The sequence below is a fragment of the Crocodylus porosus genome, unplaced genomic scaffold (genome assembly GCF_001723895.1).
Source record: "Crocodylus porosus isolate Cpor-Errol unplaced genomic scaffold, CroPor_comp1, whole genome shotgun sequence".
Taxonomy (NCBI): domain Eukaryota; kingdom Metazoa; phylum Chordata; order Crocodylia; family Crocodylidae; genus Crocodylus; species Crocodylus porosus.
Window position 1 is genome coordinate 8,066,737 of NW_017728927.1, and position 19,370 is coordinate 8,086,106.

Sequence of the window (19,370 nt, forward strand, 5' to 3'; positions counted from 1 at the left end):
GCATGAAAGTGACTATTTACTCAATCCCTTCCCCCTCCACCCATAACTATTTCATTACCATAGGCTTTATTCCAATCTAGTTACTGTTTTGATGTTTTACTCACCCCCCCCACCCAACATTAGGTGGTTATCCTGCCGTAGCTAATTTGATTTTAATAGGATCAACTTACACTAGCTGAAGATCTGGTAATTTAACACTTTCTTCTTGCTTTAAGTAGTGTTAGAGTGATGTTGTAGCTACAATGGTCCAATAATTGTGTGAGACTCAAGGATTTCTTAGGGTGATATCCTTTATTGGACCAATTGCATTGCTGGGATAAAGTTAGGCGAACTTTTGAATGCAAGACAATCTGGTTGGGAACTCGATCCCAACGATGCAGTTGGTCCAATAAGAGCCAATCGTCTTAAGAAATCCTTGCTTCTTGCTTTATGCGAGAGATGACTTTCCCTATTGATTGTGGCCATCTGTAGTGTACTCAAGTCTCTCCCCTCCCTGTTCCCTGCAGGAGAAAGCCTTAAGGAAGAGCAAGTTGCATTTGAAGGAGAGGACAATGTACTTACACTCCATATAGAGCAGTTAGTGGGGAGCCAAATGTGGCCGTTCTCCCCATTATAGCAAATATTTCCAGTGATGCATCCTGGGAAACTCAAACAACACTCAGCCGGAGATATGGTGGTAATGACATACTGTTTTGGCTTATTTACCTGTGGGCTTTTTCCTATTAATACTGAGAGCATTTGCTTTAAAAACTGGATTTATCTGAGATAGCATTTCACCGGCTTCTACTGCTTATTATCCACCTGGAAGCCATAATCTACCTTTCTGTTATCTTAATTCTCTTCAAAGCAATTAAGTTTGATGTTGCATAGAAAAAGATAATGATTCCAGGTGGCAAATAAGCAAAAGGATGAAATCCCAACCCTCAAGAGTCTGCTATTATGCAATCTCTTCCTGACCCCCTGCTGGCAATCACTTTATGTCTTCAAGCATGAGGCTTGATAAAGCTTTTTCCATGGGGTATTTATTGTAGTGCCAGTGCTCTGTATAACAGAATCTGGAGCAACTGAAATATGAACAGCCTTACCAAAAGTGCACACTCAGATGGCAGAGCTGAATTTTCAGATGGCCGGTTGTGTGTCTGAATAACCCTGACACCTGCTTTTATGCACACGGTAAAGGGAATTGCACATCCAAACCGTGCATGCATCTGCACATCAACGTTCTTGGGAATCTAGCTTTAGCTTATTAAAATAAAAAAAGGTTTTAAAATCTAAGAGGCTTGGTCTCTCCTTAAGGTGTTTATTTCCATATTACATAGTTTGAAGAGTCAAAAGCCATGAGAAACCATTTCACTGTCATCGATGGATTTTGGACTTGGGTTCTCAATGTGGGCTGCAAACATAAGGATGCTCCACGGGCCATCCAGGAAGCTGAGCCTGGGATCTCCCATAAGCTCCTAAAACAGGGGCTGGAGATATGACCCCATGAGCAGGTAGCAGTATTAGGTTCTTATCCTCTTTGGGGACATCTACATGTGAATTTACTGCACAGTAATAACTGTGCAGTATTACTGTGCAGTAAGCAGGTTTTTAGGCTGGCATCTACATGTGCAGCCATTAAAGTGCAGTAACACTGCGTGCGCACTGCTTGGGACCAAGTCAGTCCACAAGCACGGTGTAACTGTGCAGTAAAGTGTCTACACATGTATTACTGCGCAGTAACTAATAGGGCATAAATTTGATACCTGCCTCATATAGGTATCAAATTTATGCCCAAGTCAGCGTAAGTTGCCACAGTTATGGTGCGGTACAGGCACACACATGTAGACATGCATCTGTACTGTGCAGGTTTTTGGATAACCTAAATTACTGTGCAGTAAATGTACATGTGTAGACACACCTTCCTTGAACCAGTTCCTACAGGAGGACCTGCTCTGCAAGGAGATAATTATTTAAAATAAAGGTATCTGTTCACATTTTAATACAAGAACAGTAATCATGGACCCATTGTTTTCAATCTGAATTTTGGGTAGCATCAAGCTTATGACTCTTGGTTATTAGGACAAACTCTCTCCTAGGAGCGTGGTGAAGCACTGGAACAGGTTAACTAGAGAGGCTGTTGGATCTCCATCCTTGGAGGGTTTTAAGACCCGGGTAGACAAAGCCCTGGCCGGGATGATGTAGCTGGGGCTGGTCCTGCTTGGAGCAGGGCGTTGGACTAGATGTGACCCCCTGAGTTCCCTTCCAGCCTGAAATTTTCTATGGACACAAAAGATGCTCTTTAAAGCAACCTCCTTGTAAAATCTGGCTTTTGCCTACAGTTTGATTCTTGCTGGTGAGTTCTTACACACGCGTGAGAGAGAGAACAGCACAGATGTGATCATTAATTGGCTGGGGTGGAAGGACTCTTGCACGTCTTATATGACAGGAAGGCCAAGGAGAAGCCAGGAATGAGAGGAAGAAAAGAAATTATTTTGTGCAATAGGAGACAGAAAAAGAAGTCCAACCACTCTGATGATTTGAGTCTGTGTTGAAGCTTGAAAGATATTTCTGTTCCCACCTCCTTGCCTCAGAGTAAATTCTGGGCTGCATTGGTCCATGGTACAACTTTGCCAGTTCACATCACCATTGTGTGCTTAGAGCCAGAAATCAAATGGTGCCACCTAACCATCGTTCTCCAAGACTTGCTCTTCCAGATCTTTTCTGCTCAGGTGCAGGGATGCTGCTTTCAGCCACTTCTGTGCTATAGAGTTTGTCTTGAGGTCACCTTGTCCAGGCTGCACCAAAGAATGGCTGGTTCAGGTAGCCTATTATTAGACACATTTAAAAAGGTGCTCCAAAGGGGTCCACCTTGTAGGTAGCCTGTACCCATGCCAAGACCTCTTCACTATTTATTCCATTGGTTCATTTTTTACCTTCAATAATCTATGCAGACAGCAGCTGCATTGGTAAGGAGTGGGGCTTGCTATTTTTCTGGGACTGTACTCTATATAGGGGAGTTACACCTGGGACTAACCTGGCCCCATGTTCTCAGCTGGATCCACATGCTCTTTCCCCCGTTTTAAGCACAAAAGTCATTGTAAATGTGCCCCCCACCCCACATGACCCCTAGCTATATTTCAGGGGGGTATTTTACAAACAAACACAAACTCCCATAGGGGGATAATGTTAGGGAAGCATATTCTATGAATGAATAGTCCAACCCGAGCAAATAAGTATCATGCTATGCAGCATACGTTGGTTTTGTATCGTCACCCAGCCCTGGGATTCATCAGCAGTTGTCTGCTGCTGCAACCGTCTGAAGTTGCGGTCAAATTGTCCTGGTAGAGCTCAGACTGGCAGGTGGAAGCAGAATGAAAAATCAGCTGTGCCTCCACAAACTGTCAGCAAGACTTGTAATGGAAAGGTCCAGCATTTATTGAGTTATGTTCTGACTAAAGCCCAAATTATCAGTGGCTGAGCATTGAAGGCAAAGTGATTCTTTTGTTGGTTAGGATGCTGCACTGCAATTGAGGAGGCTGACCTGGGTTCAGCCTGCTGGGTGATGCTGGGCAAGTCAGTCTACTGCACTGTGCCTCAGGTTTCCCATACACAGAATGGGTACAATGCCACTGACCACCTCTGTTAACCACTTGGGAATCAGTTCACGGAACGTGACAACTACAGGGAAGATCTTATTAAAGATGGAAAGAGGGCAGGGACGAGCATCTGTAGAAAAGTACAACTCTGCTGTCTACATCAACCTATACACTGAAGAACGCTGCTTTCCTCCTCGTTTCTGCTTGCTCCGCTGCCTAAGAGCGGCTCCTTCTCCAGGTCTGTACCCCGCGTCCCCCCAGAGCCACCCTGCACCGAGTGATAACCTCAGGACTACAGTCTGCATTCACTTGTCTCTCAGGCTAGGGACAGACGTTACGCATAAACCAGTTTAAGAGATGGGTCTCGACCTGGAACAGAACGTAAGCTCAGTGCACGCACACCGGTTTCAAAATGGCTGAAACTGGTTTGTTGAATGTAGTCTCTGACTTAACTGATTTGGCCTGTAGAGTCGGTCCCAGTCGAGTCGGTCTTGATGCCATCAAGCAGAAACCTTTTATGCACATCTCCAAACTGCGGTCTCTTCAGGTAGGATGTGTCCAGCTGGAGCTCCTGCGTACTTTACGTGGCGTTCGTCACCAATTATCTGCCTTTCCGTCTTGCTAGCCACAGTCACAAACAGGGCAGATGAAACATTTTCCAAGGCTGCCAGAACCAACAGGTACTTACGACTGAGAACTTTGCCCATGCATCTATTGCAGCGGGTGCGATGAGTCCAAAATAAAACTGCCTTTGTACTTTTGCCTTGGCGAAGCGGTGAAGCTTGACGTGCTCAGACACTCGTAATTCCTTGTAAATTCAGCCAACACTCAGGGTCTCACCGATTGATGAAAATAGGAGAAAGACTTTGTGATATTGGTTTCAACATGACGAGCTTAGCACTAGCATTTCATCCCATCCCCAAGTGCTAAATGGTTTCCATGGAGCTGAAAATACAAAATTCATCAGGTGGAATTTAATCAGAGTGTGAGGGTTAATGTCCCTACTCTTATGAAAAAAAAAAAAACTGCCAAGGAATCTCTAAAGGAAAAAAATTAAGTTATTAGACCAAAGTTTTGCATCTCATTTGGCACGTGCCAATTCCCGGACTACCGCTGCCTTTCCCGTCATGCGGGCACGTGGATTTGGAAGCGACTCTCCAAAGGGACGAGCACCCCCAATAAAACAAAACCCAATTCATACCATTCCCCTTGCAAATCAGTGTTGAATTGTTGTGTCAGAAACCTTTTCCCCACAGCGGGGAGGGGGAAAAAAAAAAAAAAAAAAATCACTGGCCATTTTGCTTTGTTTGGGTTTTTAGAGGTCTACTTCTTGGTGTTGCCATTGTTTTGTGGCTTGACCCTAGAAAAGTCCACTTCTGTCACGTATCGCCCTGCATGTTTCTTCATTGGACCAGTCCCCATTCAGCTGGGGTAGCCACCTGAGGCCCTATTCCAAGTCAGCCTCTCCCTCTGAACGGCAGGCTTGAGCCTGGTTTGATGCGGTATCTGTCCACAGACCTGGAACAGAGCAGACAGCTGGACAATGCTGGTCTGCTTCTAATGTTCCTTTTTCCTTCTCGGACTCCTATACTCTGGCTGACTATGCCATATTGTATTATAAGGCAATGATTATTCACTGATTGCACCTCACTGCAAAGCCCCCTTTGTCCATTTTGCAAGAGGAGAACAATGGACCGGAAGGGAGCAGTGGTTTCTATAAGGAAATTATATACATACACACCCCTTAAAGAGCTATAACAGCTTCATCAGATCTACCTATCTATCCATCTGATGAAACTGTTATTTCAGGCATCAAGATGCCTCATCTATCACACTCTTCTCTGGAGGACATTAAACTGGGAAAACCTTCTCCTGGATTGGAAGTACTGCAGCAGGACCCCCAAGAAACAAGCAGACATGGTTTTGCTGGGGCAGAGAGCTTCTCTGGAGGACAACTGATCACTCCCAATGCAACAGAGGGTGACATTAGTAAGTCTAGGAGCAAGGATTTCTTAGGGTAGTATCTTTTATTGCATCAGCTTGTAGTTAGACAAGCTATCGAATGCATCAGGAAGTCGAGGAAGAGGAGGAGGTTGAGGAGCTCCAGTTAATTCAGCATCTTATGAGGCTACTTCTTTGGAGCCACCATGGGAGTAGGCCACTGCCCGGAGATCATTGCTTCATTCTCAGTTAGTACTAAACCTCTGCCTTTTTGGAAAAGATGTGGGGGTGTCAGTCAGAGCTCCCAGAAGAAGGTGGGGGCAGGGGAGGGTGTGAGATGGCCATGACTGAAATGTGGACAACTAGGAGAGAACCAAGAAGCATTTCCATACTGCAGGTAGCTCAGCTGCAATCTTCAAAGCACTTCATGCCAAGGCAGGCAGGCAGCCTCCTCCGTTTGGAACAGCCTCCAACTTAACACCGAGCATCTTATCAGTGCCCTGGGCCAGCGGTGGCGTCAGCCGGGCTAATGAACATGGATCCTCCCCGCAGAGCATACGGGCCAAGAAAGCGTAACTCGTGAGATGCAAAAGGAAGTAAAGTCATTACAGAGCCAACTTGGCCACCACAAAGTTGTGTCAGCAGGGTTCAGAGCAAGGGATATTAGTGGGGTCTCTTGGAACAGGCAGAAATCCGCCCACAGCCATCTGCATGATCGTGAAATGGGTCCCGTGTGACGATGCTGCCTGTGGCCATGCAGAGGGGCGAGGGGCACATGGACTATATGGGTGCGTCTATTCCAGCTTCCCTAAAAGGTCAGTGCCCCTTGGTGAGCAGCTCTGTGCAGCAGTGCAAGATGAAACTGCGATTTTGCATGCCAGAACATCCCCAAGACGAGAAAGGCAATGTTATCACTGAGCCTCGAGGCAGGTCACACAAGCACAAGATGCCGGATGGTACCTGAAGAGGCAAACGGGTCGCAACACGAAGCACCTCTTTATCTGTCAGACTCCAAGTTCAGAAAAGGCAGCAGCATCCCTCCTTGCCTCGGCTTGTTCTCTTCCAAGTGGTGTGGATGGCGTAGCGAGCAATTGCTTTCGCTGGCAGCCCCCGGCCCTGAACGGCACTGCTGGCTCTTCTGTACTTCCACGTAGTTTGGCAGCGATGGCCCAAATAGAGATGCTAGGATAGGGATTTGTTTGGGAGAAACAGGGGGAATGAACGTGCCTCCTTTTATCCCATCTCGACCCACTTAATGCCAAATCACATGCACGGAGCAACGGGCTTCCTCTTTGAGGATGGTGTTTGCAGTTCATGGCCGGTGTTTGGCAAGTAGAAGGAAACAACTTTGCTTTCCCAGTAATGGTTTAAAATCCAAATATTTGGAAAAGCAAGTGGCTCAGCACTGCACTTGGTTTACGTGCAGTGTTCATGTCCACAGAACTAATGTTCCTGCTGCCCGTGCCGTGTTTTATTTGCTGGGAGGCAGGAGGCGGTGGCTGTCTGTAAGCAGGAGACAAAACTTTCCTTCCACGCTTCGGATTGGGTTTTGTTTTGGTACGGCAGCTCCTTTACTGTTCTGCGTATTTTTTTAAAATCAATAGAACAATAAGGTGGTTTTGCTTTGTTTTTTTCAGACATTTTCTCAGCTGGTCTGGCTCAGGTTTCAGTGCAGTCAAGGATCTGCCCATTCAGTGGGCATGGTGGAAGGCACAAGAAAGGGATTTATGTACATCGCATCACTGACATCCACTCGAGACTTCCTAGCCTAAGCGACCGGGCACCCACTGACAACTGGGGGTGGCCTTTACTCACAGCCCCGCAGCAGGGCTTGAACGCATGCCTTGGAAGCTGGAGCAAGATATCATAAGCCTTCAGCCAACTCAGTGCAAGCTGGGGGGGGGCATTCATTGGATGCATAAGATGCTTGGAAGACTCTTTAGGTCACCTTCCCTTAACTGTAACCTAGCACACATCTCCCCGGCAGAAGGCAAGTAAGATTTCCACTTCAGAAAAAAAGAATAATGCCCACAGTAAAGCAGATGAGGGTTGAAAATGAGTCAAGAATGGCGTCTTGAGAATGACTTTCAGGGCACAAGCAGGGACTAAAGACGCCTGGTTACTATTTGGACCCATGCAGACTTCCTTCTGGCCTCATTGTATATTCCTTGGGAGGGGAGAAGATGAGAGTTGAATGATCAGCCTCAGAAGTTGATCACGTTATACATGTAAATGCAAAATTGAACGTTACGGCCTCAACAATCCTACACAGAGTATTTTCCTTCCCAATGCGCTCCTCCCTAATAATTGGGATGGCAGGGAGGGAGGGAGGGTATCAATACTTAATGGGCATGCAAAGGATGCACTAATCAATATAATAATTGGTGCGTCAGGCACAGTTTGAAAGCTTTCCTCTATGCCATTTGACAAATGAACCTTGACTCCTAGTCCTCCTCGTTGGGGTAGGACACCCTTGAAAGTCTGAGCTTTGGGTCTGTAAAGGGCGTTTCCCAGATGCAAATACTCCTATTTTGAGGCCAAGGAGAAAGAGCGGGTGGGGAAGGTTAATGGAAACGTAACATTTACCAAGGACAAAAGCTGATCTCCTGTTGTTCAGCACAGGAGGCGTCTTTGCAGTTGTGACATGTGCTTTGTCTCATCCTGTCTTCCACGTCCTAACGTGAGGGTGCTTCCATTATAGGTATCATAGTGTTTTTTGCTCAGGTTTTGCTGCTTACTGTGGAGGGTTTTGTTTTCCACACCTACACAGATGCTGATGCTTCCCACGGGTTTTCATTGGGGTCTGCCAGACTGTAAGCGGCGTGCGAATCTATCAGCTCAGATTGCTGCTCTGTCAGCCGACAGATCTGAGAGAGATTTCAGCAGAAAAAGCCTCAAATGCAGAATGGAAATCTAGGTTTGGCTCTGGATTTTAAAACCAGCCTTTTGCCCCAAGGCACTTTGACAGGCGGTTTCATTTCACATGTACTCAGAATGGATTCATGCCTGGTTTTTAAAAGGGCCGGATCATAGTAAAAGAGCCCAGGATCAGACTTAAATAAATAAATAAATAATAATAATAAAAAAAAAAATCGCTAAACACCTATGGCAGATGTTGCATTTTCAAAAGCTTTGATTGTGACACCTTTGTTGCTAAAAGTCGTTCAAAGTTTGGCCCCGCATCAATGCCTAATCTCTTTTAATTGAAGATCAAGTGGGAGGGGGAGGGGGTTCATGCTGGAAAAACAACAACAAAAAATGACTTCAAATATTGGTCTCGGGAAGGGTATGAAGCATAAAATGTGAGGGAGATAGATGGGTTGTGGAATCATTTTGGATAGCACAGGGTGTGCCATAATGACTCGCAGAAAGTAATATTCCCGATTGGCAGGGCTTTCTTGGGCGACGGTGGTCCATAGTGGGCGCATCTACACGTTCATTTATGCACAGTAATTACTGCACATTTAATTTAGTACTTACATAATGAAGTACTAACTAAATGAGCAGTAACTAGAATTATTGCACGGTAGTGCCGGCGCGTGGTTTTTTATCCTGCTAACTGTAGTAGCCTGGTAGTACCGCACGGTAGTGTATTAGCACGGTTTTTGCCCAGCATGTTACTGCACAGTGTTATTAGGCTAATGTGCATTAAGCATCTCATGTAGAAACGCCCAGTACCAACCTACCAGCATAACGTTACTAAAAATGACGGATATGTCCTCCTACAATAACAGCCCTTGCTTTTTTAGATGTTAGAGTAGAGCTTCAAATCTCTTTGAACTGTGCCGTTTTTAATGTTCCTCTGAATTTTCCTCTCTCTAATTTTGTGGTGTAGTCCCTTACAAACGGATCCCAAGAGCAAAACCTCAACTTGCCCGTATCTACAGTGACAGACAATTGGTATGCTGCAATTTAGGGGTTTTTCTATCATTAGGTATTGGGGATGGAGTGGGGGAAATGCAACACTTGCTTGATATAAAGATGATCGCTGCTTATATTTATGACAGAAGTCATAAATATATGATGTAAATCATAAATATATGATACGATCAGACAATTGCTGATAATCATATATATTGCTGATATTTATGGTACACTGAGCAATGCACGTGGCAGCTACTTAATATAAATACGACTTCTGGGTAGAGCCCTTCCCATGCGCAACCTGTAAAAATGAGCTTTTAATTTGTTCTTCTCTCTTTCTCTCTCTCTCTTTCAGGCACAAGACATTGGTGAATTCTAATCTTCCTTAGACTGAAAGAAAATTAGGGAAGGGAAAAAAATGGATGCTGCTTATTTCCCCAGTGCTTTTGGCATGGAAACCAGCTCCCAAGATATGAACTCCTCGTTGCTGAACAATGTGACGGAGAACGAAACCTTGTCCGCACTGCCCCCCTCCAAAGACATCCACGAAGTCCTGATTCCCATCATTTACCTCCTTGTATGTGTAATCGGACTCAGTGGGAACACACTGGTCATTTATGTGGTTCTGCGTTACGCCAAGATGAAAACCGTCACCAACATTTACATCTTGAATTTAGCAGTAGCTGATGTACTCTTTATGCTTGGTTTGCCATTCTTGGCAACTCAGAATGCCATCTCCTACTGGCCCTTTGGCTCCTTTTTATGTCGGCTGGTTATGACGGCAGATGGCATTAATCAGTTCACCAGTATCTTTTGCTTGACTGTCATGAGCATGGACCGCTATCTTGCTGTGGTTCATCCTATCAAGTCTACCAAGTGGCGACGTCCCAGGGTGGCCAAGCTGATCAGTATAACCGTCTGGACTTTCTCCTTCTTGGTGGTGCTTCCAGTCATTATATTTTCAGATGTCCAGGAAGACTTTCACACCTGCAACATGAACTGGCCAGACCCCATCAACATTTGGTCAGCAGCCTTCATCATTTACACGTCAGTCTTAGGGTTTTTTGGCCCCCTGCTTGTGATCTGTCTCTGCTACCTGCTAATCGTGATTAAAGTCAAGTCCTCTGGCATCCGAGTCGGGTCTACGAGGCGCAGGCGCTCGGAAAGGAAAGTAACCCGCATGGTCGTCATCATCGTGGTCGTCTTTGTGTTTTGCTGGCTCCCGTTTTACATCCTGAACATCATCAATTTGATATTCATATTGCCAGAGGACCCGGTGTTGCTCGGTGTTTACTTCTTTGTGGTGGTTTTGTCTTATGCCAACAGCTGTGCCAACCCCATCCTTTATGGATTTCTCTCTGACAACTTCAAGCAGAGTTTTCAGAAAGTCCTGTGCCTCCGGAAGGGGAATGGCATCGAAGATGGAGACCCGATTGAGCACAGGCAGGAAAACAGCAGCCGTTTGCAAGAATCAATGCTAACCCAGAGAAATATAGAATTCAACGGACATATGCAAACAAGTAAGGTGTAAGGCTACAGCTCGGAGAGGAAACCCCCCCCCCCCCGTAAATAACTCGTAGAGGTGGAAAACTGGGGAGATTAAAAACCAGTGATAATATCTTGGTAAAGCTGACATCCTCAGACTCAGCAGCTCAAACAAATGTACATAGTTTTTTCCCCCCTCTCTCCTAGGTAAAGGTATAATGGATGAGATCGGGTTTTGTGGGACGCTTACGACAACGTAGCCGACACTGGTGAATTTATGGGACTCCTTTCCTTTTTCATGTACTCGGGAATGGGTTTACTGATATATTCTGCCTATTTTGTGTTGGTCGGGGAAGGAGGGTGAGCAACATCCTGCAAAATCCTGTTTAAACCATCTTGATAAGCTGAGTGGATGGCTACTTTATATTGCCACGATCCACCCAAAGCTGAAAGTACTGTAAACTCTGGCTATGTCACCAGTCCAAGGGGCATGCAAATAATGGCAGAGTAGCCAGTAGAGACCAGGAGTTGAGGGTGGCTGAGAAAGGAGTCAGCGGAGAGGAAATCAGAACAATGGCAAATTATCCAATAGGCAAATTAACAGATTATACAGTCAACGTTGGTCGATTTGGCCCAACCTGTGCTTGAAAGTGTCGTCAGTGATATGTCCCATTAAAAGAAAAAAGCACCATTTCTTCAGGCGCAGTTTTCAGCGTAACCTAGGTCATAGCACTGATCTTGGAATGATGTACATGCCCACGGTTTTGAAATGCTGCTTAGTCCATCTGCATTGTTTTACTGTAATTAACCTGAATAAGAGAATCAGAAGTTACTATACAAGGAGGGCGTCAATACATTTCAAGCAAAAAATTGCAAAAAAAAAAAAAAAAGAAAGATTGAGAAAAGGAAGACCATAAGGAGATGAATATGAAATAATGAGAAAAAAAAATCCTTCATCATACTTTTTACATTCTAAAGCAAGTTGCTTCTAAAATGTAATCTTATCACTTCATTACTATGTAAATGACAATGATTGTGAAGTCCTGAAAAGCTGTTCTATGTGTATCTATTGGTTCTGAATGTAAGTATGGGCCTGAATTTAAATGGTATTTTCAGAAATTAAAATAAGTGAAATTCCTTTTTGATGAGCCATGTCATATCTTTTCCTATCATTGTATGACATGTCTGGTGGGGTGAGTACAGCTTTGTCCTTGATGCTTAACTTACCACAGATATAAATGAAAATGTTCAGCCATGTTATTACAGTAGAGTCTAGATGCTCCAGCCAGTATCAGGGCCCTACTGTGCAAGGTGCTGTACAAACACAGAACGACATTCATGAAGAGCTGATAATCAGAATAGATCAGTCAGAGGTAAAGTGACTGGACAAAGACTATAGAAAAGGTCCCAGGAAAGGCAGACCCTGGAGTGGCATCCAGCTTTTCTGATTCCCATTGCACTGTCCTGTCTCCTGCTTTTTAACACCCAGAGAGAAAGGAATATGCATGTATTCCTTTCCAAATTAACGTTCAGGCGTTTTGGTCTGGTCCCAATCTTTGTAGGCTGCCTATAGATACCTCCCTATCACCACTGCCATTCATTCACACAGTCCAAGCAACAACCGTCCTTCCACAAGTAAACACATTTCTCCAAATAAACAGGTAATAAATCAGGGAAGCAAGAGATGGAAGAGACCCATTTGCAAAAGGACATCCAAGGCGCTGTTCCTGCATCACTTCCTACAGTATGCAGACCTCCGGCTCCTCTGGGGAAACTTTGTGGAGCCCTGATACAAAAAGCAAATGTCAGCATGATATTTGTACAAGCAATGAGGCTGACTATTCAAGTCACTGTAAAAAAGGGATGAAGATAACTCCTTCGTTGGGATGCAGTATAAAGCAGGACCAAGTTATTAGGATAGCCGTGATGAGAGCATAAAAGCGCATATGCCAGAAGTTGTCATTAATTCTTCCAAACTCAATGTATAGTTCATAACTTGCAAATATATGACTTTCAAAGAAATGAAACACTTGGCAGCTTGAGATACAAATATTTTTCCTTACTGAGATATAAATGCTGGCATGCCACTGCAGGGTTTTTAAGGCTGATCTCGAGTGCTCAGCTGCTGCTAGAATTCAGAGGGAAAAAACCAGCAATTAAAAGCTCTGAGAAAACACAAGTCTAGACACAAAACCACGAGTCCTTGCCTAGGAAAGATAAATGGGAGATATTGGATCAGACCCTTGGCTGGTGGAAAGCAGCATAGCTGCATTGGCTTTTCATCACCGGCCTGGCTTTACATCAAGTGAAGGAAGTGAGCCTGTTTCCGCATGAGGCAGACTGATAGGTGTCAGTCCCAAATCAAACCTCAGTGGTACACACATCCATGCAGGAACTCATTTAGCAGCAAGGACCCGATCTAAAGCTAACAAAGACACTGGGAAATCTCTCATTGTCTTCAGTGGGTTTTAGATCATGCTCCTGTTGAAAAGTCTGTTGGCAGCTTCAACAAGACTGATGGTGGAACAACATTATTTGCCGATCCCCAGAGACGTAAGTTGGAGTCCTGGCCCCGGAAGCTTTGCCATTGACTTTCAGCAAGGGACATTCAGGTTGGATATTAGGAAAAACTCCCTCATTCAGAGGGTGGTGAAATACTGGAACTGGTTACCTGGAGAGGTGGTGCAGTCTCCATCCTTGGAGGTGTTTAAGACCTGGGTAGACAAAGCCCTGGCTGGGATGATGTAGTTGGGGCTGGTCCTGCTTGGAGCAGGGGGTTGTACTAGATGCGGCCTCCTGAGGTCCCTTCAACTTGAATTTTTTATGACTATGACTTTCTGCCACAGTGTGACATGAGATAGCGGGCAAGATGGACCTATGGTCTGACCTTGCACATGGCGATTCTTATGACTTGAAGGGGTCAAGATTTCATGCCTACATGCGGTTTGTTAACTAAACCCCTGATAATCCAAATTCACTTTGCATGCTGTATTCACTCAGACATCACGTGTTTCCTATATCTCTTCCATGGGACTTGTATAATAATCATGCTTCTCCAATACAGAGTTGTCATCATAGACCTCTTAAGCACTTTCCAGAAGGCAGTATTCTTACCCCAGTTTTACAGAGGAGAAAAGCTGGGATGCAGACAAGGGAACTTACTTGCCCAAAGATGCCCAGCCAGCCAGTGGCAGAAATGGAAAAAGAGCAGAGATCTTTTGAGTCCCAATCTTGTACTTTCCCTACCTGGCTACACTACCGCTCTGAGCAGGTCCTCACCTGTAAAATCGACAGCGGAGCTATCCCAAATTTATATCAGCTGAGGATGTGATATAAACTCCATGCTATGTTTGCAGTTGCATCCAAAATACTGTGGCTGGATTGACTCTTGGGTTAAGTCATGAAGAAGACACATTGATGGGTTACTGGTCATGGTAACCCACCCTTTAGACTCTGAAGGTAAGGGAAAGAAAAATATTAATTCTTAAGTAAGCTCCTAAAATGCTGTGCAGTCAAAGTGCTTGAGCTGGCCACACAGATACCCACCAGCTGGACCGTGCCGTATGGATTATGCCCCACCCTGATGTGTGCTTAGCTTTCTTCTGCAAAGCAAAATGCTGTCAGTAATTTATGGCAAGGTCTTGCACAAATGCCCTTGTGGCATTACAGCAGGGCATTAAGTCGCTTTGAACCAGAACCCCACTGTCACTCCAGCAAACAAAGCAAGAGCTGGGCCAGGAATTTGCCAGTCAGAAATGGAAAGTAAATTCCCTTTTCCCTCTCCAGGAGGGAGTGAGAATTTGGTGCGTCTAGAAAAAAAAGGGGGCAACATCCTGCTGGATGCCAGCAGCTGCCTGTCATCCCAAGTAGGGGCAACATATATATTGCAAATGCAGCATGCAAATAAAGGCCGTTCTACATGGTAGTAGCTGAGAGAAGTGTGTAGTCTTCCACAGTCTTTTGCAGGATAGAAAGGCATGGTTTAGCAGGAACAGGTCCTCCCCCTAACCCCTTAGCTGTTATCCTACCTGCTTGAGCATGGGCAATGGCTCTGGCTGTTTCTGCAGGGGAGTCGCAGGCAGCGAGGTCTGTCCTGTGTTTCCCAGGGTCTCTCCAACTTCTCTGCTTTGTCACAGAGCTCCTCCGCTCCATTTCAATCATTGGCTCATGGCCACGGTCTGCACGGTTCCTACCCGTTTCCAAATTGCCTCTCAGCTGGGACTTAAACTCCCACGGACCCCGGACACCTGTATTAAAAGGGATAAAGCTGGGTAGGACTGATTGGGAACACACAAGCCACTAACTCTTAGCTCATGACGCTCACGTGGAACAGGCCTGCGGTTTTGCCACGGAAAGCCACCTGCAACTGTGACCTCTCTGTGTATGTGGCCATTACCTGTGACATGTTTGTTCAAGGTAAGTATTTTCACCTTGAGAAGCAGCAAGCGAGTGCACAGAAGAGTGGATCCCTGCTGCTCTGGACCCTGGCAAGAGGAAGAAGCATAGCTGGAAGTGTCCCTCAGTGTTATGGTATCTGAATGGTGTCATGCTGCAAGCACTACAGACTGAAGTCCTTAATTGTCTCCAGGGTGGGTAAAAAACACAGCTTCTGAGTATCGTGCTCCCTATACGGCCCTATGACATCTGGACCCATGCAATTCTTAACCTCTTCCAAGTGTCTGCTACCCAGCAGGCCAGTAAAATGCCAAGTGTGGGGTGGTCTGGGGGAAATGCACACTGGAAAATAGATGGAAAGTATCAACTAGAAGTGCACCCATTACAATGGTCCCCGATGCTCCATACAGTGTGGGAGCACGCATCCGCTTTCTACCCACTGGGTGTGTCTACACAAGATGCTTACTGCGCATTAGCCTAGTAACACTGCATAGTAGTGAGTCACAGCACAAACAGCCTACTGCATCGTATTATTAGGCCAATGCCCAGTAAGCATCACTAAATAACCATGCACAGGACCTGTAGGTATTGTGCATTTAGTTATTACTTTATTAAGGAAGTAAATGTGCAGTATCCAAGGTGCATTAATGAATGTGTAGATGTGCCCACTGGGTATGACATTGCACTTAACCCAGCATGGATGCATGGGAGAGTTCCCCTCTCCAATCCAATGAGGGATTGACTGACTCAAGAGTCTGCAGACCTAATATCACAAGATGCTCCAGTGTGAGGGAAGAAGACAATCCTCTGGGAGGCGGGATGTCTTTCTACACACTCCCCTGTGTATATGAATAAGTAGACTTTTCCCCGTCTTTGCTCGCAAACAAAGCAGCAGCGATGGAGACAAGGCGTGCCACATCCAGCAAAGGGCACGCTAGCACTTACTGCCATGCTAATTCCCCGCGGGCTCAGCTCGCGTCGAGCAAACCTTCCTGACACCACGCTTGTCACATGGCCAGCCGCTCGAAACCACCATGCAACCTGGTGCAAGCTGATTAATTTACCTGCACAATATATATTATTTCCTGAATTATCAGTATGACACAGGCATAGATCAACATTCCCTTATCCATCCGTGAGACAAATGGACTAATTAGTACACACTTTTCCCTTCCTCTCTGCCACCAGTTGATTAGCTGGAAGTTCCTCTCTAGTGGCATAATTAGAAAACCAGTTGAAGTCCAAAGTAAGTTTGCATGTGACAGTAATAAATAATCGCCTCACAGAAGGATGGCACGAGGCTTAGTTGGGATTTGCAAAATTCTCTCAAGACGTACAGAGCTACGCAAAGCTCTTCCAAGTCCATTAGTAAGTGCTGCAAAGTGTCTACGTCTAGAGAGTAACAACTCAATCCAGCTACAGGCTCTGCACTTTAGTCGGGAAGATAAAAGCAAAGAGCTGAGCTTGCAAGGACTAGAGATGGGTCCATCCAGCGGACGCTGGGTATATTGGTTGATCATGAGATGACCAGGAGCTCCTTTGCCCTATTATGCCCAATATTAGTATACCAAATACTGTGGAAAACCATGAAACCTAGCTAGAATAAATGAGTACATAAAATAGGGAAGATGCTAGTCATCTTGATAAAGCACTTGGGGCTCTACAAACAGAAGCCACTACGGAAGTGGCACTTTTTATCGTGGCCCCCCAATGAGCGTTAAGTCCTAGACGAGACAAAGTACCGGTCCAATGGAGCTTACTGGGTAGGAGGTAAAGACAGGCCAGGAGGTCCCATGGGACCAGGAAATAGAGGGCTACACAGCATTGCCAAGTCTTACAATTTCCTTGTTGAAAGCTGTCAGAATTAGAGACTGTTTAAGAACCTCAACTTTTAATTTCAAAGAGAAAGTTTTCTAGCTCTTATGATGGGAGGGAAGCTCCAAGATGCGAGCCCAGAAGGGTAATAAAAAAAGCCAAGACCAATGACAACTTCATGTTTTTTAAAGTCACTTCATGAGTTTTATGACCTGACTCATGAGGCTGACAATACTAGTCACCCTGAATGATTGTGCCAAGGTAATCAAGTCATCAATTTAAAAGCGCAATATTTGTCCTTTTATAAATGAAGCCCAATATGACAGAATACCAAACTCCATTAATCGGAAACACCTCCTGTGCAATGCTGAAAGCATGAGTTTGATCTCTAGCCTTTCAGAAAAGGTCCTTGTTTGTTAAGAGTACTGTAGGGAAACATAGAAAGGTAATTTTTCAAGCTCCTGGTTGAAAACGGCAAGGGTTTTCCCCGATCAAAGCAGAGCGGAAACTCTTTAGCTATAAGGGAGTTGTACAGCAAGAAAAGTAACATTTTTTCCACCTTGAGAGAAGCCAATATCCATTTTGACCACTCTGAACAGCAGAGAGAGCTAAAGAGGGGTGATAAATGAAGACCCAGGATTTTATTGCTCTGCACACACAGATAGAGTGCTGTATCAGGTGACAGCTATGTTACAAGAGTGCACCGCATTTAGGCTTAATCTGTTTTTCTTTCCACGTTTATTTTATAACACGCTGGAAAGAAAAGCAAGTGATGCTTCATGATAAGATGCTAAGGGAAAACATTAGTGTTTTCCTTTAGTGGAATAACTGGGCACTGGTGAAGAAGAGGCGCCGGCGCCAGCACTCCCAACCCCAGCTCTCCACTCTCTGCCCCCACCTTCTCCCCCAAACTTGTACCGCTTCCCCTACCCCACCCCACATCCCGCTCTCTGTGGGAAAATGCCCAGCTAGCTTTCTCTGTGCTAACAAAACCAGACTCTTTTACCTTAGAGGAAGAGTAAACCTTGGGTTCAAGTGCAAGGTGTCTGCTCATTGCAAACCAAAAATGTTTATCCCTTTTGGAGGCAAAAAGTTGGGCCAGCGCATATTGATAGACTCCATTAACTCAGGACAACTGTGGTATGTGCTTTCTTCCCTGCAGGCGTATATTAAAGAAATTCCCTCGGTCTCTCTGGTAAACACATTTGAAGGAGCAGGCTCTATCAAGTACTTCATGGACCGAACAAAAAAAGCAAAAAAAAAAAAATTCTAATATCCACTGGATTCTAAATATATATTTTTTTGTTAAATTAAACTCTCCAACTGCCACCTACAGCTGCCACTGAGGTCCGTGTTACAGCGGCAGTGGCTGAGCCCCTGCAAGTACATGATTAACACCAGCTCCTTTGCAAAGACCTCCCATAAACTTCACTGAGAGCAGCCTCAGGCTTTCTTTGAGGAAATGAGCCAGTGTCCGTGTGGTCTCAGGGTGAGGAGAGGCACAGAAGCGACTAATTCTTTTATACCTCCCCTCTGAGCTACAGACCAGCATTAGGCCAATAGTTTTCTTTAAAAAAATGGCACAGTAGCCAAGCAGTGCATTTACCCTTTTGCATATCAGGCTGAGGATGGCTCTTCATTAGGGTAAGTCCATTTACTGATTTGCTTCCTAATGGTTTTCATAGCAATTTCATTTATTAAAACAGCCTAAAATGACTTGGGTCCATTGGATAAATGCACGTATCTTTTCATAAGAATGCTAGCTCTGCGAGCATATTTAATTGAATGGGATACGGTTTCCAGGAAACCATCAAAACTAAAGAGGAAGTGATGGTTCTCTCATGGCCACGAGTTTTCCACAGGAGGAAGATGATCTTTGGGGCCAGGTATCAATTCAAGACTCAGGAGATAGAGGGTTCCCTAACTAATTTCAATTTGGATTATCTGGTTGTCCTCAAGCAAGCTGCAATCTCTCAGTCCTTCACCTGTATAACAAATGAGACCCTGACCCTTTACCCATGCGACCCTAACCCTAATCCTAACCCGAATTCCTTACTCGTACGCTTGGTCCCACTGTTTGTAAGCTCTGTGTCGTGGAAAGTACTGTTTTTAGGTGTGTACTCAGTGCTTGTCGTAGCCTCTGATCTCACTAATCATTAGTCTAATGGCTTGCTTTATGCCAGGAATTTTTGGTGTGATGATTTTTTGTCTCCCTGAATGCCTGTGCATCCTGCATACCTTATCTTAGCGGTTTTAGAGCTGGTGTAATGCCCTTGATTGACAACATTGAGG

At 45.1% G+C, this 19,370-nt stretch overlaps 1 protein-coding gene across 1 annotated transcript; it reads left to right on the forward strand.

The window, feature by feature from the left end:
• Nucleotides 1-1,257: 1,257 nt before the first annotated feature.
• On the forward strand, nt 1,258-11,807 carry SSTR5 (somatostatin receptor 5). Its single transcript, XM_019541901.1, has 2 exons — nt 1,258-1,493; nt 9,739-11,807. Exon 2 carries the CDS (start codon nt 9,802-9,804, stop codon nt 10,912-10,914), a length of 1,113 nt encoding a protein of 370 aa, XP_019397446.1. The 5' UTR covers nt 1,258-1,493; nt 9,739-9,801; the 3' UTR covers nt 10,915-11,807.
• The last annotated feature ends 7,563 nt before the right edge of the window (nt 11,808-19,370 follow it).

What these genes read in the sequence shown, in the direction of transcription:
- SSTR5 (XM_019541901.1), top strand. Translation starts at nt 9,802, where the DNA reads ATGGATGCTGCTTATTTCCCCAGTGCTTTTGGCATGGAAACCAGCTCC.